A 25,014-nucleotide genomic window follows, 5' to 3' on the forward strand; every position below is an offset into this window, starting at 1 on the left:
TTCTGCTTTTTATGTTTTACTTAGAATCACAGAAATCTCAGAGCTGGAAGGGATCGATGAGGTCACCCAGAAGCACCCTACCAACCCTAGCAGCCCTAACAGGCCATCAACCTGGGCTCTGGTGGGACATTTCCAATGCAAAGCAGTGTGTTCTGTGGTGGGAAAACTAATTGTCCCACACACCTGTCTGAAATCAACTCAACAAACATTCCGAAAATGTCTAGTGTTCCCCAGAATAAGCAAATGCCATATTTGGTATCCTGCTCTCACTCCCCACCTCTCAAGCTGTTGACAGACATCACTAATCAGTCATGGCACTCTTTCCTGCTGATGCTGGATGTGGCTTCAGAATTCTCAACAGAATGCTCCAGAAAGTCACCACTGATCAGTTTACATTGGCAAGAGAAATCAACTCATTTTCCAACTCTCTTCTTGGAGCTCGTCTTCAGTCAAAAACCACTTTCCTGTAACTCCTACTCATTGCTCCTAATCTGCCTTTAAAAGCAACAATTTTGTCCCTTCCTCCAAAAACAACCCTTACTTATCTAACTACATCTAAACTTATTCCCTACTTAAACCCTTGCAGGATCAAGGCCAGCTCCAAGGACAGGGTTACCTGGGAGAGAAAGGAGTCGAGCTGTAATTCTGGGACAGTCAGGTGCCCTCATAGTGTTTCAGGAAACCCTGGAGCCAAGAAGGCACTGGGGGCAGAGATGAGTGTGTGCGGTGTGGGCCACGGAGCACCGTTCTGCCTGCGGGAACTGACTCCAGAAATGAGTCAGGCCAGCTTAGCACTGGAGTGGCTTTGGCAGAGCCTGGCTTTCAGGAGCTGGGGAAAGAAGAGGCAGGGGGAAGGAAGTAAGGGATAAAACGGTTGACGTAACAAGGGTACCAAAAACCGACTCAGAGGAAAACCCTCCAAATCACACTTCATCATTTAGCATATGACTGCTGTCCCCCCATTTCACATCTTCTGCACACTTATCCACAATCACTCAGAAAACAAGACAGAGCTCTGTGTCATGTCTCTGGGGACTCCCCTTTCTCTCTCTCTCTCTCTCTCTCTTTCTTTCTCTCTCTTTCTCTCTCTCTCTCTCTTTTTCTTTCTTTCTTCCTTCCTTCCTTTCTTTCTTTCTTCCTTTCTTTCTTTCTTCATCAAATAGACAGAGCTCTGTGTCATGTCTCTGAGGACTCCCCTTTCTTTCTCTCTCTCTCTCTCTCTCTCTCTCTTTTCTCTCTCTCTCTCCTTCTTCTTTCTTTCTTTTTTCATCAAATAGAGCTCTGTGTCATGTCTCTGGGGACTCCTCTTTCTCTCTCTCTCTCTCTCTCTTTCTTTCTTTCTCTCTCTCTCTCTTTCTTTCTTTCTTTTTTCATCAAATATCTGTTGAAGATCTACATGACACCAAAGAGCAGGCTGGAGCTGGGGCCACAAAGTCTGTGAGTTCCTGACACCAAGGAACTCATAACATATCTATTTTGGTGGCAGGTATATAATTCCTTGAGAACCAAAACCAGTTATGAAGTATAACCCATTTTTGTGCGTATTTTACCTTAGGAAATCATGACAAATTTAAAATCAAGATATACACTGAATCTGAAAAAGAATATATATACACACATATATATAACTGAATCACTTTGCTGTACACCTGAAACCAATACAACATTGTAAATTAACTATACTTCAATAAAGAAAATGGTAAAAATATCAAGATATTCACTATATTGATGAACTGAACTAGTAAGCTTATTAAAAAGAAAAATTCAATAATTTGGCATTTTTTTCTAAGTACCAAAAACAAATCAACGTGTGCTGTATTGCTTCCAAAACAAGAAGATCTGGTGAGCTAAAGCTTCAGATTAGCAAGTCCAGGCTGTCGAATTCTTAGTACAAACCAGCAGCTTCCTCAAGAGTTGTGAGTTCTCTTCCCTGCAGACATTCTATCATTCATCTACTCTCTCCTTCAGCCACTTTTCACTGAGCTCCTAAAATGTGCCTGGCATCAAGGATGGGAACTGGCACGAAGGCAGCCAAGTATGGTGCAGGGAATTAGCATAGGGTCTCTGGGCTATAGTCTATACTCAACAAATATTTATTGTCAGTGAGGTGAGTGTCAAGATCAGGGTATACACCATTGTAAAGCAATTATACTCCAATAAAGATGTTAAAAAAAAAAAAGATCAGGGTATGCAGAGAGCGCCAAAATACCAGAGGGGCAGTGGAAGGTCTCCTGCAGAATACTGTATCTGAGCCTCATCCTGAGGACAAGCAGGAAGCAAGGGATAAAGCGCGAACCAGGTGAGGAGGGGTGAGGCTGAGGTCAGGGAGAGGGCTGAACAGGTACACAAGGGTAGGACCAAGGTGGGCGCTACCCACATGGGAGGGCCAGGACTTCATCTGAGGATGAGAGAAGCCACTAGCCATGTACGCCAAGGACCGAGGAGACAAGCTGGGCACTGTAGAAGGTGCCAGGCAACAGGGGGCAAAATGGACCATGGAAGGCAGGGTTGAAAGCAGAGAGACTAGGACTAGTCTCTAGCAGAGAGACTAGTTAGCGGGCTAGGACAGCAGATCAGGAAGGAAAAAAAAATGATGGTCTAACCTCAGACTCTAAAACTGGGAATGAAAAGAGATGCAAGGACTTGAAAGGGGGTGAAGGGTAGAAGAGCCCAAATTTGATGGTTGATGATTACAGAGAGTGAGTGAGAGAGAGGGGTCTGGGAGGCCCCCCGTAGTACTCGAATATGATGGATGACTGTACTCTCCATCCATATGCTGGATAGAGCCATGGGGTGCTGGCCGGGGGGTGAAGCTGTCGGGTTGGGGTTTGGACATGGTGCACTGGGGACACCCAGGACATGCCAGGTCCGCAGATCTGAGGTGCTGCAGAGTGACCTGGGCTTGGGGGCCTTGTACACATCAGCGGCTGGGGGAGTCACAGTGCCCAGAGAAAGAGCAGTGCCCTGCAGGAGGCTGGCCCAATCTACCAAGAGCCCTCAAAACTCCAAAAGGCAAGAATCTATGAACACAGAAACTGACATTTCCCCAGGAAATCCCAGCCAGGAAAATAACTTTAATCCATGTTTGAGGCTAGGTTTAAAATTTGCTTAAGACATTCTATTCTATAGTAAGCCTGGATTTGTAAGTAGAAACCGTATAAAGGACCATATGTGAGATAAGGTTATAGCCAAGGAAATAACAATTGTGATTCAAGGTACACCTTGTCAGCAGTTCCTCTGGAAAAGTCCACTGAACAAGGAGAGAAGAATGGAGTGCAGAGGCACATCTTCGGTGTAAATAAAGTGGAAAAATTCCTGATGAACAGAGAGCAACGAGATTCAGCCGCGGAAAATTCCACACATAGGAATGGCCAAATAGCTCTGTTTTTCTTTTTTCCTTCTCATCTCAGATAAAAGAAGAAGATGGGGGCTGCGAATGGAGAGGAAAATTCTGGAGAAATCTCTTTGGCTGAGACTATGACAGGGTGAAGTGCTCGAACGCACGAGTGCACAAAATAGCAAGGGCTTTTAGGGGGTTTTTGGCGAGGGGGTTGGGTTTTTTTTTTTTACCTTGATCTGCAAACTGGCCTGAATTTCTGGAGGGCTGTGACTCTACACAGAACGCGAGGTGAATTTTAAAGAAGCATCTTATCAATCCAGGAACAAGTCAAGCTTAAATTATGATAATAATATTAAGTTAAACCATTCAGCTTTGCCATTTCTATGGTAAAAAAAAAATGGTCATGGACTTCCCTGGTGGTCCAGTGGTTGAGAATCTGCCTGCCAATGACACAGGTTCGAGCCCTGGTCCGGAAAGATCCCACATGCCGCGGAGCAACTAAACCCGTGCGCCGCAACTACAGAAGCCCGCATGCCTAGAGCCCGTGCTCTGCAACGAGAAGCCACCGCAATGAGAAGCCCGCACAAAGCAATGAAGACCCAACGCAGCCAAAAATAAATTTAAAAAAAAAATTTTTTTTAATGGTCACATATCAGCAATTTCACATGATTTGGCCTAATGATGCTCCAGGTCGGGGATAATGTTGACCAGGTAGACCTAGCCGTGTATTGCTTCATAAAGACCATCCTGTGAAGTGCTTCTGTACTACTTAACAGAATTGAACAGAATTAATCATTGATTTTTACTTCAGAAAAATTAAAACTTGAAAGAAAAGCCTTATTCGTTCTAAGGTAAACTTACCAAAATAAGTGTCATCTAATTATAGGGAAAAAATACCTTGCAAGGGAGTGAAGAGAAAAGCCAAAATCATGTTTAAAGCTGGAGGTACTCACCTAGAGTTAGATGCTAAAGGCAGATACCCTGCTTGCTGCCCAGTGTGGCGAAGGGCTCAGGGTCATGCATGTTGCCTGCCTCACCTGCGGTCTAACCCAGCACCTGCCTCTCTCACCTGAGAACCCAGAGGAAAAACAAAGGGCACTTTGTCCCATCGAAGTTCAGGACCCGGCTCTGGTCTTCCCTCGCTCCCTCACCCACCTGACCCCACGTTCCTGCAAGCAGTGCTGAAGACTGAGGGCCTGGCAGGGCCCAGAGCATAAGCGATGATGATTCTGATGAGTTCGCACTTCCAGAAAAATAGCAGCACAACCAGAAGCCTCCAAACCCCCTTCTTACCAACCTACCCAAATGACCGATGAGAAGCACAAGTGAAGAAGAGATTCCACGAGCCCTGAGACTGGGGTAACAACCACACACCACGGCCTTTGAGGGGTCCATCTAGATACACCAGAGGCTGCGTGCAGCTGGCCGTGGGGAATGGTGTGTCCAGCAACCAGCTCCCTCTCCTGGGAGAAAGTCCTGGAGAAAAGCTGGGCAAGTCCACAGTATCCCATGGTCATGCGGGCCACGGGAAAGACATACAGTACACCAGCATGAGTCCATTTTTGGCCCCTGTGCCTGAACAGGCTGGGAGAGGAAAGACATAAGTGCAGCTCTAGACTATTCCCTGACCCATTTCTTTAAGAGGGGTGCAGGCCTGACACAGGGTGAGGACGGCAAGGGTGGCAAGAGGGGCCACAGATGGGACACTCAGAGCACTCGGGGTGACCCTTCTGTCACCACACACCAACAGCAGCGGCAGGAGTGACTCAGCCTACCCCCACCCCCAGGCAGGGCGGGCTGTGGCTTTCCTGCCCTGATCAAACCCCTCACAGCAGGTTTGTGGCTGGTTCAACCCGGAGGCCATGTCCCCAACAGCGTGCCAGGTGTGTGAGCAGAAAGGTCAGGCCAAGGTGAGATACACCAGGGCACAAAGAACATGAGACACCAAACGCAGAGGTCTCAAAAACTACAGCGGAGAAGAAAAACAAATAAACAAACAAACTGTGGAGACCACGTCCCACAGCTATGAGTGGCCCAGCTTCTCCAGCCATCCCCAGCCCACACGCCACAGTTGGTGAACGCCCAGAACTGACAGACCAAGTGTCCAGCAGGCATGCTACTCATCTAAGTCCTCAAAGGAAGAGTTTCAACATGCAAACACAGAGGAAGAGGAAGCAAACTCTCCCTCAGGGAAAAGGACCTCACCCATGAGCCTGACTGTCTTAACCAAGCGGTTGCCACAACTGAGGAACCCAGGCCCCAAGACACAGAGTGTTCCCTGATTGAAACAAAACGAGGAGGGCAAGAGAGACCTTTCTTAGATGACATTCCCAAACCAAGTTTACAAAATAAACAGGAAAAAGACCCAAGAGAATCCTTTCATCCTTTCATGTGGTAAATACCAGACCCAATTCAAAAATGAATAAATAAGAAAAAAAAAATACAAACACACCTGGGGGGATATGCATAAAATTCTGTAACAAACAAGAAGGAAATGGACATTGCACACAAGAGTTAGATGGAGAACTTGCAAAGGATTTGTCCCAGGCCATGAAAGAGCATGCAAGCAATAGTTTTGAATTTTTAAACAAGGATGTCAATTCTTCCCAAATTAATGGACAAAATTAACACAATGACAACTAAAATTTACAAGCCAATTTATAAAAATGACTATAAAATTGGTCCGTAGGAATAAATGCACCCTAATCACCAGGAATGACAAAGATTACAAAAAAATGATCACCGCCGGCCTGGGGTAAATAAGCAGAAATGGAGATCACTGGTGGAAACATAAATTCACACATCCCTGGAGGGCAATTATTCAAGCAAAAGCAACACAAAAATGTACATACCTTTGAACCCAACAACTCTAAGCAACAGATATTTACTTCTCACAGTTCTGGAGGCTGAATGTCCAAGCTCAAACTGTCCACAGAGTTGGTTTCTCCTGAGGCCTCTCTCCTTGACTTGTAGATGGCCGTCTTCTCCCCGTGTCTTCACATCATCTCCCCCTGGACAGATCTGTGTCTCAAACTCTTCTTCTTATAAGGATACCAGTCATACTGGATCAGGGCCCAATGATCTCATTTTAACTTAATTACCTCTTTAAAGGCTCTATCTTCAAATACAGTCATGTTCTGAGGTATTGGGGGGCCCGACGTCAACATATGAATTTGAGGGGTGCATAATTCAGCCCATTACAGGTAGTTACTGCATTAATATCATTGATTATTATTGATAACAACTGTCATACCTACAATTCAGTCTTTTACTTAGACCTTTCTATGAGCTCTTTAAGCTTCACAACACTGCAATAAAGAAGGTATTATCTCCCTTTTACAGGTGAGGGAGCAGTGGTTTAAAGAAGTTACAGAATTGTGCCAAGGTCTAGGAGCCATCACAAAGCCAGCTGCCAAGGTCCACCGCTCCCTTCCAGGAGACGTGTTTGACAACATATGTACAGGATGCTTCATTTTTGTAAAAGGCATGTGCAAAGCAAGTATGTACATGGGTGGGTAAAATATGGTCTTTGTTTTGTGGGATTATGGGTGATTTTCATGTTTTTCCTTTTTATGCTGTTTGCTTTTCAGACAATTGTGTGCTCACAAATTATACAATAAAAAGTTATAAAAGCTATTTCTGTTTTAAGAAAAATATCTACATCACTCAGTTTTTACAAAGTTTTCTTGTCGGCCATGCCCATCTTTGGCCACCTTTACGTCACTGGCCTTGATGCTCTGCCACTCTCATCTCTGCAGGTTCTATTTGGCCCAATGGGTTGCTAATTTGTGCCAGCCAACATGACTCCTTACTGAAAACGGCCCCTGTCACATTGACTGACCAAGAGGAGAAACATCAAGTGAAGGAAGATTCTGCCCTTGACACTGGTCTCAACTTCCCCCTCCCCGGGGGGCTGGTGACAAACACTGCTAGGACACTTGTGCTGTTGTGTCATCCACACAACTGGCCATGTGGCTGCCATGATTGATTCCTGAAGTCTTGACCCGGCAAGAGGTAAGAAAGAGGAAGTTCCCTCCGAGACAGTCAGGTGCACCTGAGGACTAGGGTAAGGGGGTGGAGGAGAGTCAGGCCAGGCTGGAGGGTAGAAAACACAGCAGCCAAGGGATGCTTGATTCAGGAAGTAAGCAGCTCTTCCCCTTCTGTGCTCACCTCCTCACCTTGGTGCCAGTTTGGGCCCCTCCCTACCCTCCCCATCTATAGTCTGAACCCAACCTCTGCTCTCCTCTTTTGCTCTGAAATGTCAAAAGATAAACTTTTAAGTTTTCCTGGGATGGAGGATGTTAGTTTAATCATCATTTGATTACCACCTGATCATTTTGTATCACTGCCTGGTTCCTGGTGATGTAGATGCCAACAAAAGCTATCTGACCACAAGTCCTGATCCTCATTAACAGACCCCCTAATACACAAGGCATTTCCCCCTTATTAGTTTAAGTGATATTTGGCAAGGCACTGAAATTCTCTGGTTCTGGTTTTTCCAAAGACACCTGAAATCTGGATTTTTTTATGTCAAATCTCCCAATTTTTAAATGTTGACAACCATTAAAACGTTTTTAAAAAACACAGGAGCAAATAAAATATCTGCAGATTTCTCCTAAAATGCAAGGGTTGAGCTAAAGGAGCTCTAAGATCTTATCCAGCTCTGATAATGACTAAGGTGCTTTAGGATTAATGGGTATTTTGTTTTAGGTGAAATGATCAAATCTAATTTTTCCATGTAAAACTAGCCCTTAAGAGGCAGCTTCCCTGGAGGTATAGCCAGAAAAGGCAACTGGTCTCACTGATCCTACTTATCTCTTTCTCTTTTCTTCCCCAAAGCAGATCACCTATATGCAATTTCTAAACACGTAAGACGTTTTCGATACAGCATATAGTGGTTCAGAGACAGCACCTCCCAGGGAGCTTCTCCAGGGCAGAGCTGTATAGCCTGGTTTTATGGGCTCATTCCCTGGGACTGACAGGGCCCATCGTGAAGGCTCAGCATGTGTGCGGAAAGTTTAAGTTCCCAGGAATATAGCTCTCGAGGTTCTACTTCAACAAGAATAATTGTGAGATATAAAATTCCACTATAGATATATATTAAATACTGGTGATCACACACACACAAACCCTTTAGATCATTAGCTATAGCCATCCAAAAATAATGTCGGATAAATATTACTTCTACATGTGGTGCATTTAAGACCTCCTCCCAGCAGCCGGCTCACATTTTTGGAGAGCGCTAGGCTACACCATAACTCAAAACCTATCTTTACCTCTCAGCAGATACATCCTTAACGCACAGCAACAGATTCCTGAGCCTTAAAAAAAAAGAGCTGACAGAGGGCTGAGTGCAAAAATAAAGATCATTTAAATGAGTCCTAAAAACATATGTGGAAAGGACTGGGTCCTCCAAATGCTCTTGTTTCCTTTGCATCCGGGGGGCTCACACATGGTCCCATAGAAACTGAGGAAACTTCATGAAGGGCATATGCTCCCCCACAGCACTGTGACAACCGGCCCACCTTACGGCTTGTAAGAGAGTTTTTCAACGCTGTCTGGACCCAGTTTTGAGGCTCTGGTTAGAAGTCAGCCAGTCCCCTTCTCCAGCAGCCCAAGTCCACACTCCCAACCCGCAGCCACGTGGGCTTCTCACACGCCAGAGCCCCGGGGCCCACTGACATAATGCAAACTGGCCAATCCTAAACCTGCTCACCCCGCCTTGTGTGCAAACCACAACAGAGGGGCCCGCCCTCGTCCTCCACTCTGCTTCCCCTGGGTGGCCCAGAGCGGGCATGATGTGTTCTCCCCGGGGAACGGTGAGTTACAAAACTAAAAACCGCTTCCCAGTTTCTCTCTCTTGATCTGCAACAGGCCTCACCATCCTTCACCCAAGGTAATTTGGTTAAAATGAGGTGGGACAAAGAGGCAATTCAAAGGTTGTCCTTGATTGCAAATGTCTGGTGGCTGCCGGCAGCTGATCACAACCTAAAAAAGCCTACATGCCTTCAAGGTCAGGAAGGGGTAACTCAACATGTGGGCTGGGAAAAACGATAGTTTCCTTGTATCAAAACACAAAAGTCACAGCCTAAGAAATCTGTCCTTTACATCCCTCAGAAGTACACTTTCCTGGCACGGGCTTCAGTCAGATATGTCCAAATGTGCTGATGTGTGTGCACACAGTGCCCTGGTTACCCCGAGTCTCCTGAGACTCAGCGAAAGTGGGGTGGGCATGCAAAGGCCCCTCGGTTGCATGGAAAGCAGGACGTCTTGTAATAACCTGAAAGGGAGGGAGTGCTTGCTCGTTTCCCAGGTAACAGATGGTAGCCGTCTGGCCTCCAATAAATAGACATCACTGGAAAATCAAAATCAGAAGGCAAGGCCTTGGTGGTGGCAATGGAAACTCAGAGGCAAGTAAGGGTCTTACCTCGGTGGCATTTTCTTCAGGGACAGAGAAGCAGCAGGTGGCTGGCAGGGTTATCCCTTGGCTGTGTTTGGGAGTTCTGATTCTCAAGCATCGTTACCTGCTTTTGGTACCTTTCCAGGGCAGATCAGAACACTGCAGATTAATAAACCACTGCACACACTGGGGCAGAGAGCCTAGCTGAAGTTTCTGTGTCAACACCATCTTTCATTACCGGCAAGTACCATTGACACAATTCACCATTTGGGACCTTGCACAACCATCGAGCTTACCCTGCCCCTATACGATGATGCACTCAGTGGCAGGGAGGCCCTCTCTCCCTCCAGCCAGGCCACCACCGGGCTGCTTACCGGAAGGCTTTCTCCGCTGGGCTGAGTTTTTCCTTCCCAAGTCCCTCTATGTGGCAGGCACGAGTAACCTGCAGGCACAAAGGCAGGCCTTTCTCTCTTGCTACGTCCCCTTAGAGTCCAGGAAGCCAAACACCCACCGTGCCAGCCTCCCTAGCAGCTACAGGCGGCCATGCAACCCAGTTCTAATCCATGGGAGGTCTGCGGGGGGCTCCTGATGAGAATTTTGCTTTCCTGATAAGAGGGGGCTGACCACCGCTGGCAGAGCCACCCTCCTCGCCACAGCCTTGAACGCAGATGAACAAAGATGCTTACACTGATGATGGCTCTATAAAAATGCACATATACACTCCTAGGTAAGGGTCAGAAGAATAAAGATAAACATGTAGATGGTTATTAGTTCCATACAGGTGTGTGTAGGTCTGTGCACTCATACCAGCACCCACTGGGAAGACTTTTTTTTTTTTGTAACTTAAAATGATGCATACTTTAAACCTCGCAAAAAATACGCTGACAGTTTGGACCCATTATTCAGAATTAGGCCATTTTAGGTGTATTTCTTTCCATGTGGTTCAACTTATGAGCATCCATGGTATAAGTCACCTGGAAAATAAAATAGAGGAATTGCTCCCACCCTTATTCCTGTGCCGTCCCCTCTTCCAGGTGTTGGGCCAGTGTGGATGGAAATGTAAGGATGAGAATCAAGGCTTGTATGCATTTCTTCAGACACAGAAGGACAGCTGCATTCGGAGGCAACACAGCAGGACAAAGTTTATGGTTAACTTGGTACACATACCATAAAAGCTTCCATATAAATGTTTTAATCATACTGAGACTAGAAATCATAAAATTCATCCATAAAGCATCTCTGCCGACAGCTTATAATGAGGACCTACCACATACCCAGGGAAAGATGGAAGGTAGACAAAAGGAGGTGCTTCCCCAGCCTCACGAACACCATGGAGCTGAGAAACTGAGGATGAGGAACCCTCTCTCACACACACACACTTGGCATTTATCAAAATGAGCAGAAACAATTAATACTGACTTAAAAATACGTCCCTAAAAATTTTTTTTAATGAGCCCTCAGTTTACCCTTTTGCCTTTGCCCTTGTTGCAGTGGCTCTCCAGGAGCAGAGAAAACGGGGAAGGATTCAGAGAGTTCGAGGCGCTGGGTCACAACTCAGAACGTAAGGAACCTTCTCAGGGTAAAACACAACAGGAAACTGCAGGAGACTGTTTCGTTTTGCCTGCCTCATTCAACTCTAACCAAGGACATTTGATATTAAATCACACGTTTCGTGTATTTTCCCTTCATCCGAGGGAAAGAAAAGGAGGTATTTTTTTTTTCCTTATATGAACACGGAGTTGTGGAGTTACAGGCATAGATGCAGAAGGGGGAGCAGAACCTTGATCAGTCGTGATATGCCCCAGTGCCTGGCCACGGTCCTTGCTCGACTTCACACTAGAGGAAGTGATGTTTTAGGCAAACACTCAACCTCTTTGAGACTCAGATTTTTCAACTGCAAAATGAAGATAACATTGAACTATATTAAATTTTTCCTTTGGTAAGTCAAAACGGTTGATAACAGCTATGTCATATGGTCCAACCTAATCATTCCTGCCCTGCCTATTGACAGATTTTACGGAATCGAATAAAATTATTTATATGAAGGTGCACAAAAATACTCGAACTCTGAAAAGAGCATTAACTTTATGAACTGGAATGGTCATCAGTGCTTCAAACACCACACACGCACCACTTTGTAAAAAATGAAATTACGGAGGTAGCTTTCAGCATCCTTCTTTAAAAAGCAAATTCTGGGCCCACCCCAGACCTACCAAGTCAGAAACAGGAGGACCTGGTGAGGAATGTGCGCTTCCTACAGGAAATCCCGGTGATAACCCAAGTCGGTGACAATATTTTTCCCAGGAAATAACTGGCCTCTTCGGTTTTGAGGGGCTTTCTGTTCAAATGCAGGCCTTACCCAAGCCCACTTGGTGTGTACCTTTCCTCACCAAATAAAAGAGATTATAAAGAACCTAGTGTGCAGAATGTTCTTTTCTTAATAACTGGGAAGAGACTACAGGGAAAGTCAGTAAAATGAACTCAGACACTGATTAGTTACGAGGAATCGATAAAACCTGAAGGGGTCTTCTTTTGCTACAGGATGTCTTCATCTCCTTACTCCATAACCAAATCTTTCAAAAAGCTCTCAGTATCGAAGTTCCTGGAGATGACCCCAGACCCTCCTTGCAGCAGGGGCTGGCCGCCCCAGGCCCGGCGTCACTTACCCCTCAGAATGTAGTTCTGATAGTTTTGATCTGCCTCAGCTCCCACCTTGATCAAACACGTCAGACCTTCAGCCACTACAAATTCATGCACCAAATCCTTGTCATCCTGGCAGGAAACAGGGAAAGAGAGAAAAAAAAAAAAAAAAAAAAGACTTCAAATACTGTCCCGGTCCATCCTCCATCCAGGCTGGGCTGTGAAAACTATGTACAAGCCTTTGACGCCAGACCGAGACCTCTGAAGATTGTTCTGCTCTATTCAAATGAGGCATCTTAACTGTTGCCAGAGGAATTTTACAGCCAGTCTTCACATTGTTGTTTGCCAAAGACCAATTATTGCCTTCTGGGCAATCTAATAAAGATAAAGCAAATGAATCCCCCGACTGTCAGGAATACTTATAGTGATCTGTTTTTCATTCTTTAGAAACCACCAGGCTCCGTATCCCCACAGGTCCCGAGGGACCAGCCACATGAAGCCTGATGGGTTTCAACACAGGAAACACTGGGCTGCAGCACAGACCATCACGTAAAGGATTCAAAGCAACTCGTGTGTTTCAAAAGACAGTCCCTAAAGATGGTTCCGAGCGTCTTGCAAATGGTATCTGAGAAAGTAGGGGAGCAGTTTCTCCACCTCCCAAGTTGTGCAGCTTGCAGGACAAGCAAGGAGGCAGAGCACAGAACCGGCCGTGTGTCTGGAGCAGCTACTGTCGCTCAAAAGAGCCACGGCGGTCAGCCTGAAGACCGGGTCACAGAAGGAAAGACCTGGAAGGAATCGCAGAAGTCATCTAATCTGGTGGTTCTCAAAGAGAGGTCTCCAGACCCACAAGCACCTGAGCATCACCTGGAAACTTGTTAGAAATGCAAAATACCCAGCCCCACCCTGACTTACTGGATAGGAAACTCCACTGTGGAGCCCAGCAACCTGTGCTTTAAAAGCCCTGCAGGGGATTCAGAGGTGCTCAGATCCTTCTCAGCTCTGACCCTCTCACATCAGGATCATCTGCAGAGCTTTAAAAAGGAACAGGAAGCAGGTCCCTGCCCAGATGGGTTTAATCCCAATTTCTGGGGTGGGGCCCAGGCTCTGCTATTAAATTCCCAAGGAAATCCTAAAGGGCAGCCAGTTCAAGAACCACTGATCTAATCCTACCTTCCCTTTACAGATGAAGACTTAAGAGGGGCAAAACTTTGGCCAAGATGACCTAACTATGGTCCAGCCAGCCCCCAAATCCAGTCCTTTGCCTGGAGTACCAAGTTCCATGGAGCTCTGAGAGGGACTTTTCCACTACTGTTTCAGGAGATTTCCTCAATTGGACACTGCCTTGTCTCAAACACAGCTAGGATACGTGCATCTTCAATTATAACAACAGAGCAAAAATAAAAAACCTCAGTGATGTAAATAGTAGAAAGCTTAATGGAATAATGAAAGGTTATTATTATAGGAATGGTCAGCAACCATGGTTTATCTCCAAAAAAGACAAAATAATTTAGACAAACTGGCATAATTCTCCCGTCTCCACATTGAAATCAGCCCCTCATTTTAATTTTATGGCATTTTCCAATTATATGGAAGGAGGACGTGAGCTAACGGGGAGATGGGGAGAGGGAAGCAGGGGGCAGGCCAGGCAAATGCTCCCTTTGAACCAAGAACACACTCAAAATTCAGAGGGCACTGGGGGGAGGGGGGAGCACTGCTGTGTCCCGAAGGTAATGAAAGGCAGCTGTGTTAACTCAGACTTTAAGCTAATCATGGCATTGGAAGCAAGAGAAAATGGGACAATATCATGAGTTTTTGGAAAATTACTTTACACTCATATGTATAAAGGAAATAAAAATAATTCTCCCTCCATCCATATTCTTTTCCACCAGCATATGTGAAAAGTGAACATTTAGATGAGCTCATGTCTAGTCAGAAAGTTTTTCCAAGCATGTAACAAATGTTTATTACTTTAAAACTAGATTCACACATGACTTCATGGTGAAAAAGTGAGAACAAGCTCTCAAGAAACCACTCAAGCTAATCACTAATATTAATATAGCAGAGAGCTCACTGTCTGGAAATGGCACTTGGAAAAAAGCACTGGACATTGTTTATAAAAAATAATTCAGAACCCTAACTAATATTTATGCACATATGTAGATAAGGCACTTAGAAAATAAAAGTGTATGGATGATTAATGTAGAAAATATCTTCCAAATTGGCAATGTACAAGATTTTGAACACACATCTTGAAGTACACAGGCATTAATAAATGATTTTTAAAACACTGGTTTCTAACTAGAATGAAGTCAACATGTTAACACTAACTGATATGAGATTATCCTTGAATTTCAGAATTCTCTATAATAGCCATATTTTAACCTGTGATCATTTTTTAAAAATGCCTATTAGTCAAGGAATATTCACCTCAATCCAAATGACCAATGGTTCTGTTTTTACACCCTTAAACTCTAGTTCCAAGAAGAACCTCCACATCCAGAAAACATAAGATATGATGGAGGTGCAGACTGGTGGGTGTGGGAGAAGGTAATCTAAGCCCCAGACAGACTGCAGCCTGTGGAATCCACCCAATACCCAAAGCAACCCTGCCCTGTGTGTTAGAGCTGCTTTGTGCACAGGTCTGTGGTCTTCCAAACAGATTAAACTTTTGGTAGCAAATGGCTTCTTCCTTGCCTACATAATGCCAACAAAGCCTGCTCAAGAATATTTGTTTGCTGAATAAGTGGTAGAAACAGCATCCCTGAGAATTCAGAGAGACAACACTACAGAACAAGCATGGTGAGGGGATGTGAAACAAGACCGACATGTGTTTATTTTATCTTTTAACTTTGTCACCATGGAAAACTTGAAACATATACAAAAGAAGACAGAACAATTTAGTGAACCCCAGGTGCCAATCAACTCATATCAATCCTGTTCCATCTATCACCCCACCCTGTCTGCTGCCATATTAATTTGAAGCAAATCCCAGACATCACATCATTTAATCCATAAATATTCCAATATGTACCTCAAAGGACAGAAAGTCTTTTTAAAATTATGTACTCATAATAAAAAATTAATACTTTCTTAGTATTATCAAAAGTCCAGTCGGTGACCAATTCCAACTGTCTCAAAAATAGCGTTTTAAATTTTGTAGCAGGATCCAAATAGGAGCCACATGTGGCAATTAGCTGATATAACTTTTATTTATTTATTTCTTTATTTCTATGGCTGCGTTGGGTCTTCGTTTCTGTGCGAGGGCTTTCTCTAGTTGCGGCAAGCGGGGGCCACTCTTCATCGCGGTGCGCGGGCCTCTCACTGTCGCAGCCTCTCTTGTTGTGGAGCACAGGCTCCAGACGCGCAGGCTCAGTAATTGTGGCTCACGGGCCTAGTTGCTCTGCGGCATGTGGGATCTTCCCAGACCAGGGATCGAACCCGTGTCCCCTGCATTGGCAGGCAGATTCTCAACCACTGCGCCACCAGGGAAGCCCTGATATAACTTTTAAATGTCTTTTAATTCATCTCTTTTTTTCCCTTGAAATTTGTGTGTCGAAGAAACTAGATCATTTGTCCTACAGAGTAGTCTACATTCTGGATTTTGTTGATTACATGCCTGCTGTGTGGTTTAACATGTGCCTCTGTCCTAGATCATTTGTAAATTGGTTACTGCATAGAAAGGCAGGATCAGATCCAGAGCTGATTTCGTTGGCTTGACCACATCCTCAACGGCAGTGCAAGTTTCCATGAGAAGGCATGTAATATCTGATTGTATCTCACTTCCATCATGTCAGCAGATCCTGATGCTTGATACCTAGATCCATTCATTCATTCAGGGTTGCAAAATTCTGACATTCTAATTGATACTCTAATTATATCACTCCTTCTTACTTGCTAGCTAGAATATTTTTAAAAGCAAAACTTCCCCTCAACTAAACTTTTGATTATCCTAAAGTTCATTCAGGAAAAAGTAAGATAAATGTCTGATTCTAAAATTTTACCCATTTTTCAAAATAACGTGCTGGTTCACCACCATCTTCCTTCCACTGGTGACCAATTCATTGTTATTCTTTAGTATTATTATGCACTCATCAATGCAGATAAACCTGATGTGTTTTAATCCACTGTAATTATCATCCTTATTGATGCTTAATTGTCCATCTTCAGCCAGCCAGGGGGAGACCCTTCAATGTGCTCCCTAGTTCCTCTGGCAATAATCCTAGTAGTATTTGATAGCTTCCTTGCTATCTGCATAATAATATGTTCCAGGTTTATTTTACCCGTTTCCTACGCTAGACTTGGAGTCAGCTATTTCTCCAGGGAGCTCTGGTTCCTTTCTGTATTTTAAGACCACAATCTCGGTGCTAGTGGTGCATTTTGCTAATGGGTTGGTCATTGCTTCTAGTCCTCTTCAATAAACTTAGCGCTAGAAATATGCTTTGTTGCAAGTTTGTTAAGATAATAAACACCCTGGGTTCATTTTGATACTTCCAATTAAATTCAGGAATCCAGAGTTTTTTAACCTGACCCTTCTATCTTTCTATCAACTTTCTTCCACACACCAAGAATCCAAATCCTTAAGAACTCTAAGAATGACAAAATTAGAACACACACACACACACAAGTATCAGAAGAGCAATACCAATACGACCACCAGCAATATGAATATTATAAACAGTTGATTTTCGTATGTGTGTGGTTCTGTTTCTTCTTAGAGTATATCCTACCCAGGGTACACAAACTGCAGTGTTTTAAAGTCACTTGGAATGGCTCTTCTCTGTGTGGTTCTGCCACCAACTCAGTGAGGTGAACACAGGTTTCAAAAGAAGTCAAAGCTGAACAACAGAAGCAGCAGGCAGGCTGAGGGGCTGCACGAGCTAGCGTGAGGGGTGGCAGGGGTGTGGTCCTCCGGTGGCACAGTGAGAGTCCAGCCCAAGTGCAGTCAGGGATCTGAGTTCGAGAGGAGGAGGTTAACGGAGGGTGAAGAAGTTCTGTTTTGTTCAGCTAAGAAGCAGGGAGACACAGATGGACACGTGGGAAGTGAAGCTTTGGGGCAAGTAACTAGCGAAGCATTTACTCAATTAGAGCCGGGAAAGACTGAAGACAGACACCTGTGAGAGGAGTATTCAGTTCGCCCAATTTGTTCATCTATTGCTTCAGTGGCACTGGCCACTGCGTGAGGCTCCAAAGACCCAGTGACGGAATCCAGGGAGCTCACAGATGACCGGACTCAGACATGCGCCCTGTGGTATCTTAAATTCCATTCCAGAGGTGAGCACAGAGAACTTTATAGAGGAGAGCCCTTGACTGCAGTGAGGGCTCATCTGGAGGATCTCCCTGGCAGGAGGAGACACCAGATGGGAAACAGAGACATGGGGAGTGGATGTGGGGCGACAACGCATCCTGAGATAGAAGCAATAGGTCCAGGGGCAAAGGTGCAGAAGAGACTTGTCCCCAGAACACAATCACGGGGGAGACAGCTACAGCCAAGGACAGGGAGGTGGGCCGCAGAGGCCAGGTCCAGAAGGGCCTCAACATTATACTGAGAGATTCAGACGTAACTCAGATGGCTACACAGAACCAGCAATGAGAAGGACTTGGTCAGCCCCTCTGGTGGGAAGCTAGAGGATGCACCAAGCAGCAGGTGGTGCCCATGACAGCTGTTACAATTTTCCAGAAGAAACGGCCTGAATCAAGGCCAACCCCAAACCCCAAGGCACTTCTGAGACATGCGACATGAGGCAGCAGTGGTGACTCAGGGTCATGCCTGTAGCTGTGGGAAGATGAGAAATGAGGACTCATCTCCAGAAACGCTGTCACTGAGAAGGGCTCTGCTCTGGGAAAAAGATGAGGGCGTGCATGGTTGAACAAGTTTGAAAATGAGACAAGAACGTGCAGGTGGGATGGATTGTTGGCCTGCCTTTCTGCCAATCCCCCTCAGACAGGAAGGCACCCATGAAGCGGACGGCCACTCGGCTAGAACTATCACAGACAGAAAATCCTTTAAGTATGTGAAGGAGACGGGAACTGAAGAGATATGGACCGCACCCTAGAGTCTAAAATCATGCCAGAAAGAATGATGAACCTACAGAGACACAAGCTCAATGCAGGCTCCATCGTCTCCACGAAGCCTCATCCTGCTTCTCCTGACCCTGCCCCGCCTGGCACAGCGGCCTCACCCTCCTCCCCTGACTCTCTGTCCCTCTTCCCTGTGGGTGACAGCTTGGAGTTTGCCTGCACTCCTGTCCTAGCCTTCTTCGCTAAGCTTGTGACTTGCCCAGGGGAGAAGCAGAGGGAAGGTTTAGGAGAGAAGGATAACACAGAACCCGACAAAGATGCTTGCACACGTGCACAAGGGGGCTTGTCCCTAACAGCACGGTTTGTAACAGCAGAACCCTGGAAACGAACCCAACTGTCTGCCAACAGAAGATGAACAGGGCAACTTGTGCTTCCTCCATACAATGGTTACTCACTCAGAGTTACCTTGGTCACGCCCACACCTATCCCGCTCTCACTAAGTAAGCCGCAGCATGATACACACAGCATGATAACATGCATGTACAGTTCATAGAAAAGAATATCACATATTATTGGTGAATATTCACCATTAGTATGGAAACGTGCATTTGCATGATAAACACTATATGTGACATTCAGTAGAGAGGGGACCCGGGGTGGGGTAGGAAGACAGTGGTTGGTATTGAGCAGAAGACAAGACTTCAGTTACTTCCATAGTAGGATTTTTTTTTTTAATCTGAAGTAAATATGGAAAAATATTGTGATTTGATACCTTTTTTTTTTACTTATTATGCTTGAAATATTTGGTATGGTAAAAATACTCAACTGATATTCTGAAAGAATTTACATTGTACTCTAAAGAGACTTTTTGTAATCAGTAAAAGGTATAAACTTGTCTGCATCTAATTCCACAAGCAATGCAAAAACAGAACCTGAGAGTACTTTTTTCTTTTTTTTACCTGAAATATCTGCTTCAGGGAGAAAAGGGCCCTTCGTAAATCTCGTCCACTGGAGTTGTACAGTTTTTCTGAAATAAAGAATACAACATATACAATTAATTAAACTGACTCGACAGATGGCAAAAACAGAGAGGATATGAACAATTAATGAATTTCCACTGGAAAGGTGAGTAAAACAAATTCATTTCATGCAGGGTATCGACCTTACCCCCAGTGCTGCAAAGGACACTCCAGCTGTTGCAGGACGCAGGAAGAAGAGATTGTAAGTTGTGGGAAAGATGCCCTGATCTGCACCCTCAGTCCTCACCTCCCTCTCTCCAGAGCTCTATTTCCAGCTGTTTACAGACTACTATACTTGGTAGCCAACTATATCTGGAAAGTTAACACAGCCAAAACAGAACCTCCTTCCTTGCCTCACAGCCCCTGCACCACCATGCTTTCTGCAGTTGGGCTCAGAAAGCTTCAAGTTGCCTCCTTTTCCCTGTGATCCAATGATCCAAGAGCAGCAGAGTGGCTCTAAGGACTGACCAGCTCCCTTGGTGATGGCCCTTCCAGCAGGAACCCAGCCTTAGCTCTGCCTGCACCCAGGCTCTCACATCTGAGATGGGTTCAAGGATGGGTCCTGGCCCAGAGCAAGGCAGATGGAGGAGCCCCTGTCAGTACCCTGGGGCTCGACACTCAGACCAACTTCTACAATTGGTCACATTTAACATGTACTCGTTAGGCCAGGCCTCATGCATAAGGAGGGGAGCTCGATCCAGGACCCACCCTCCAGAGGTCACAGTGCAGCAGGAGAGGCAGATGAGTATGCCACAGTTCCTCACTGGTCAGGGGGGTGGCACTACAATGCCCCGAAGGAGCGTCCCCTTCTTCTGGTGTATGCATACTCCCAGGAGCATGGATTCCACTCAGCTTCCCAGAACCCAAGCTTGGCCCTGACCCAGGTGGCTCAGGTGGCTGGGGTTGGGTTCCTAACACTTCATGCCAGACCGCCCCAAGGTAAATCATCCAGCACATATTTACTGAGCACCTGCCAGGCACTGAGGGTACAGTAGTGAAGAGTGACCTTACAGCATAGACTAAGCAATCAGACAGCCTGCATTTCAAACCTGGTGTCACCACCCACGGCTATGTGATCTTGGGCAAAGTATTTCATCTCTCTCGGCCTTGGATTCCTTATCCGTAAAATGGGAACAGATAATAATAGATTAAGAGGAAAATGGTTTTGCATTCAATCAAGCACTGATATGATGGAGTAGAATGCAAAATTATTTAAAATATTGAGAATAATAGAGTTCAAAGCAATGTCACATGCATGGCCAGCAACCCTGGGCTTCAATGACAGCCTATGTGGGGGGGGACTAGGGGGTGGGGTAATGGACAGAGCCACATTCTCCTCTTGTGTGAGTGGCATGGACTTGAGTGGAAGGGGATGGAACACACAGATCTAAATGACTTAGCAGAAGTCTGGATGTGAGAAGGACACGCCCGCTTTGCACTATGGCTTGAGAAGTGAACAGGCTCCCATCTGAGAGACACTTAAAATGACAGAGCGGCGAGGCTCAGCATGTGAATGGCAGTAGTTTCCTCGAAGGCCTCCCTACGGACATCCTGCCCGCTTCCCCTCTTCCCATCCACCCTCCAGACCAAGGCCAGAAAGACTGGGTGAAGATGACCACCTGACGACATCACCGCCCCCATTTAAACCCTTCAGTGGCCGCCCGCTGCACTGAGCAGGAAATCCAAAATCCTTTAAGTGGCCTGTCAAGCCCTTGGTCACGCAGCCCTGGCGCCCCTCCCTCTCTGTGCTGCAGACACGCCGGTCTCTCGCTCCTGAGGCGGCGAGCCTCCTTCAGACTCACAACCTATACACACAGCTTAAGGGGCAGAGGCAGGATTCTGTGGGGTTGGGGTCTAGGGGGTGGTGTCTGTCTCCAAGGCCTCCTAGTTGTTTGCCCACCATGGAATCTCCCACCTGTAAGTACAATATGCAGTCCACAGTCACTTGTTAATTATGAAGAGTTTCGATTAAGAGAGAACCCGTCACCTTCCTGAACAAAAGGAGCCAGGAAGACTCCAAAGGAATCCACCATCCCCAAACTAAACGTCTAACTCATCATAGACCCTAAAAATTGAGGCCCGATGACTCACAAGCTGACCTCTAAAGTATATGCGTGGCCTCAAAGGACATGAGTAATAAATAGAGTGAACTGCATCACCCTGCGGTAGAACCCAGGTCCCTGGGGAGATCACTTCTTCCTCCAGGTTCTACAGCTAATGTCTCAGAATTCTCAAATCCCAGAGGAACAGACTTTGGTTTTAGCCAGTACCATTTCTATATAAGAATAAAGCTCCCAGATGCAAGCGTGGGGCTACATACACCCTGAAGAACAAGGGCAGATTTAGCTTATCCGGGAAGAGCGTCAGTAGAGGACAGAGGCAATTCCAGGTACTTCTTTATAAGGTAATAAGGCTTGCATTACTTTCTTGCTTATACACTACCAGACGACAGGCAGAAATATGTCTTACATAGATTCACAATATCCCAGTTAGAGTCTCCTTTAGTTATCAGCGATTTGTCACGGCTTCGAATTCATGCGAATGAGAATTACGGTTTGTTGTGTTCTGACTGCTAAGGTTTTACTACTTGGTGCTATAATCAAAATAATCACTTTTTAAACAAGGATTAAGCATTCTTCAAATGGCATTTTTTTCACTCTTTTTTAGGGCTGAGTAATATTTCAGTGTATATATGTACCACAGCTTCTTTATCCATTCATCTGTGGATGGACACTTAGGTCGCTTCCATGTATTGGTTATTGCAAACAGTGCTGCTATGAACATAGGGGTGCATGTATCTTTTTGAATTATAGTTTTGTCCAGATACATTCCCAGGAGTGGGATTGCTGGATCATATGGCAACTCTATTTTCAGTTTTTTGAGGAACCTCCATACGGTTCTCCATAGTGACTGCACCAATTTACATTCCCACCAACAGTGTAGGAGGGTTCAAATAGGGATTAAGTATTAATAGAAAAAAATTCAGCTGAGAATGACAACTTTTTGTTGAGGATTTTTACATCCATATTCGTGAGGAACATTAATCTATAGTTTTTGTTTCTTGTAATGTTGTTGACATTGAGGCAATGCTGACCTCATGAGTTGAGAGTACTCCCTCCTCCTCTACTTTAAGAAAAAGTTTGTGTAAACTTGGTATTGCTTATTCCTTAAATGTCTGGCAGAATTCTCCAGTGAAGCTACCTGCACCTGGAGTTCTCTTTAATAAAAGTTTTTAAACTATGGATTCAATTTCTTCAATTAACATAGGGCTATTCTAATTATGTACTTCTTCTTGAATGAGCTTTGGTAATTTGTATCTTTCAAGAAATTTCTCAGACTTCCCTGATGACACAGTGGTTAAGAATCTGCCTGCCAATGCAGGGGACACGGGTTTGATCCCTGGTCCAGGAAGATCCCACATGCCACGGAGCAACTAAGCCCGTGCACCACAACTACTGAGCCTGCGCTCTAGAGTCCATGAGCCACAACTACTGAGCCCGCATGCCACAACTACTGAAGACCACACTCCTAGAGCTCGTGCTCCGCAATAAGAGAAGCCACCACAATGAGAAGCCCGCGCACCACAATGAAGAGTAGCCTCTGCTCGCCGCAACTAGAGAAAGCCCACGCGCAGCAACGAAGACACAACGAAGCCAAAAACAAACAAATAAATAAATTTATTTTTTTAAAAAGAAATTTATCCATTGCATCTAAATTGTTAAATATATGGACATAAAGTTCTTCATAATATTCCCTTATCCTTTTATTGACTAGAGCAACCTCCTCTCTTTTATCCTTGATATTGGTATCTGTCTTTTCTCCATTATGCTTGGTCAGTCAGGCTAAAGATGTATAAATTTTATTGATCTTTTCAAAGAATCAGCCTTTGATTTCATTCCTTTTTTCATTGCTTTTCTGATTTCTATTTCATTGATTGCATTTGGCTTAATTTGCTCTTTTTTTCTAGTTTCTGACGGTAAAAACTTAACAACTAATGTGAGACCTTTCTTCTTATCAAATATAAGTATTTGATGCTAAAAATTTCTCTCTAAGCACTATTTCAGCTGCATTCTACAAATTTACATATATTGTTTTTATTTTCGTCCGATTCAAAATTGAATGAATCTTGAACATTTCTTTCATTTCAAAAGGGAATAACTTAATCCTGTGGGGTTTTTTGTTGTTGTTGTTAACCTCTGGTTTATTTAGAAGTACACTGCTTAGCTTCCAAATATTTGAGGATTTTCCAGATATCTTTCTGTTACCAATTTCTAGTTTAATTTCTTTATGGTGAGAACATAGACTTTGTATGATATCAATTATTTTAAACTTATTAAGGTTTATTTTATAGTCCAGAATATGGTTTATCTTGATGACTGCCTCATGTACACATGAAAAGAATGTGTATTCTGCTGTTATTGGCTGAACCATTCCGTAAAAATTCACTAGGTCAAGTTGAATGATAGTGCTGTTCAGGTCTTCTTCTCTTACCAAGTTTCTGTTTATCTGTTCTATATTTTACTATGAGAGCAGTATTGAAATCTCTATGATACTGAATTTGTCTATTCCTTCCTTCAGCTTTATGAGTTTTTGCTTTAGGTCCTTTGAAGGTCAGTTGTTAGGTACACTCACAATTAGGATGGCTATGGCTTTTAGGTTAAGTGACCTTTTATCATTTGTAATGTCTCTCTTCATCCCTGGCAATATTCCTTTTTAAAGTCTACTTTTGTAATACTTATACAGTTAGTCAGTGTTTGGTTAGTGTTTGCATGGTGTATCTTTTTACATCCTTCTATTTCTAACCTGTCTATATAGAGTTTCTTGTAGGTACAGTTGCAACTTGTTTTCATCCAATCTATCTTTTAATTGGTATGCATTCTCTGTATTTTTAACCTCTAGGACATCACAAATGCCTCCTCTGTGGCACTAGAATAGAAGACCTCAGGGAGGCCTCACCCTTTGATGAGAAACATCCTTGTACAAATGCCAAAGATATCTTTGAGTGGTGCCAAAAGTCTCTCCCCCTCCGTTTTTTGCCAAGTGCCTTAATTAAAACAAACAACAATTTCTATTCAAGGAGTAAGTACTTTTCATCCCAATTGTCTTTAATTTTTTTTAATTAGTTTTACATTCTATTTAAATAATCGTATATTTCAAACAAAGCTGAATAAAAAAAATAGTATGGTTTCCCAATAATTCTTTCTTTAAAGTGAGAAAATTATCACTACCACTTCAGAGAGCAAGTTATGAGTTTTAATGTAGTTTTGTTTTTTTAATATCAAAGCTCAAAAGAGCACCTAACCTATATAAGAATATTACATATTTTGGCTGAAATGTCCTTTAAAATACTTTCTTTTTAATTCCATAAGCTATAAAGCACTAGGTGAGGTCTAAATCAGAAATCCTTCCATCTGGCATCTGTTAAATTGTAGCTTTTTTTTTTTAACCTTTCATAAAAGTGATTGGCAGCGAAATTTCATTTTTATGGCCATAGATACCCTCTCCCAAAGTACTGCAAACCTTTCCATTTTCTGTGCGATAAACATTTTAATAAATGTCACGAGTTGGTCCCCATATTTTATGAGAACAATACTGGA

The 25,014-nt window shown here is 44.2% G+C and overlaps 1 protein-coding gene across 5 annotated transcripts in view; it reads right to left on the minus strand.

The window, feature by feature from the left end:
• The window catches only part of FHOD3 (formin homology 2 domain containing 3), a 495,595-nt gene that overhangs the window by 268,395 nt on the left and 202,186 nt on the right, over window positions 1–25,014 (minus strand). For all 5 annotated transcript variants that reach the window (XM_057527272.1, XM_057527271.1, XM_057527269.1 and 2 more), the window contains exons 4-5: window positions 19,358–19,425; window positions 12,407–12,512 (exon numbers count right to left, since the gene is read on the minus strand). In XM_057527272.1, the coding sequence (XP_057383255.1) occupies window positions 12,407–12,512; window positions 19,358–19,425 (174 nt within the window). The remainder of the gene's footprint in view (window positions 1–12,406; window positions 12,513–19,357; window positions 19,426–25,014) is intronic.

Source organism: Balaenoptera acutorostrata, chromosome 13 (genome assembly GCF_949987535.1).
Source record: "Balaenoptera acutorostrata chromosome 13, mBalAcu1.1, whole genome shotgun sequence".
In the NCBI taxonomy this organism is placed as follows: Eukaryota; Metazoa; Chordata; class Mammalia; order Artiodactyla; family Balaenopteridae; genus Balaenoptera; species Balaenoptera acutorostrata.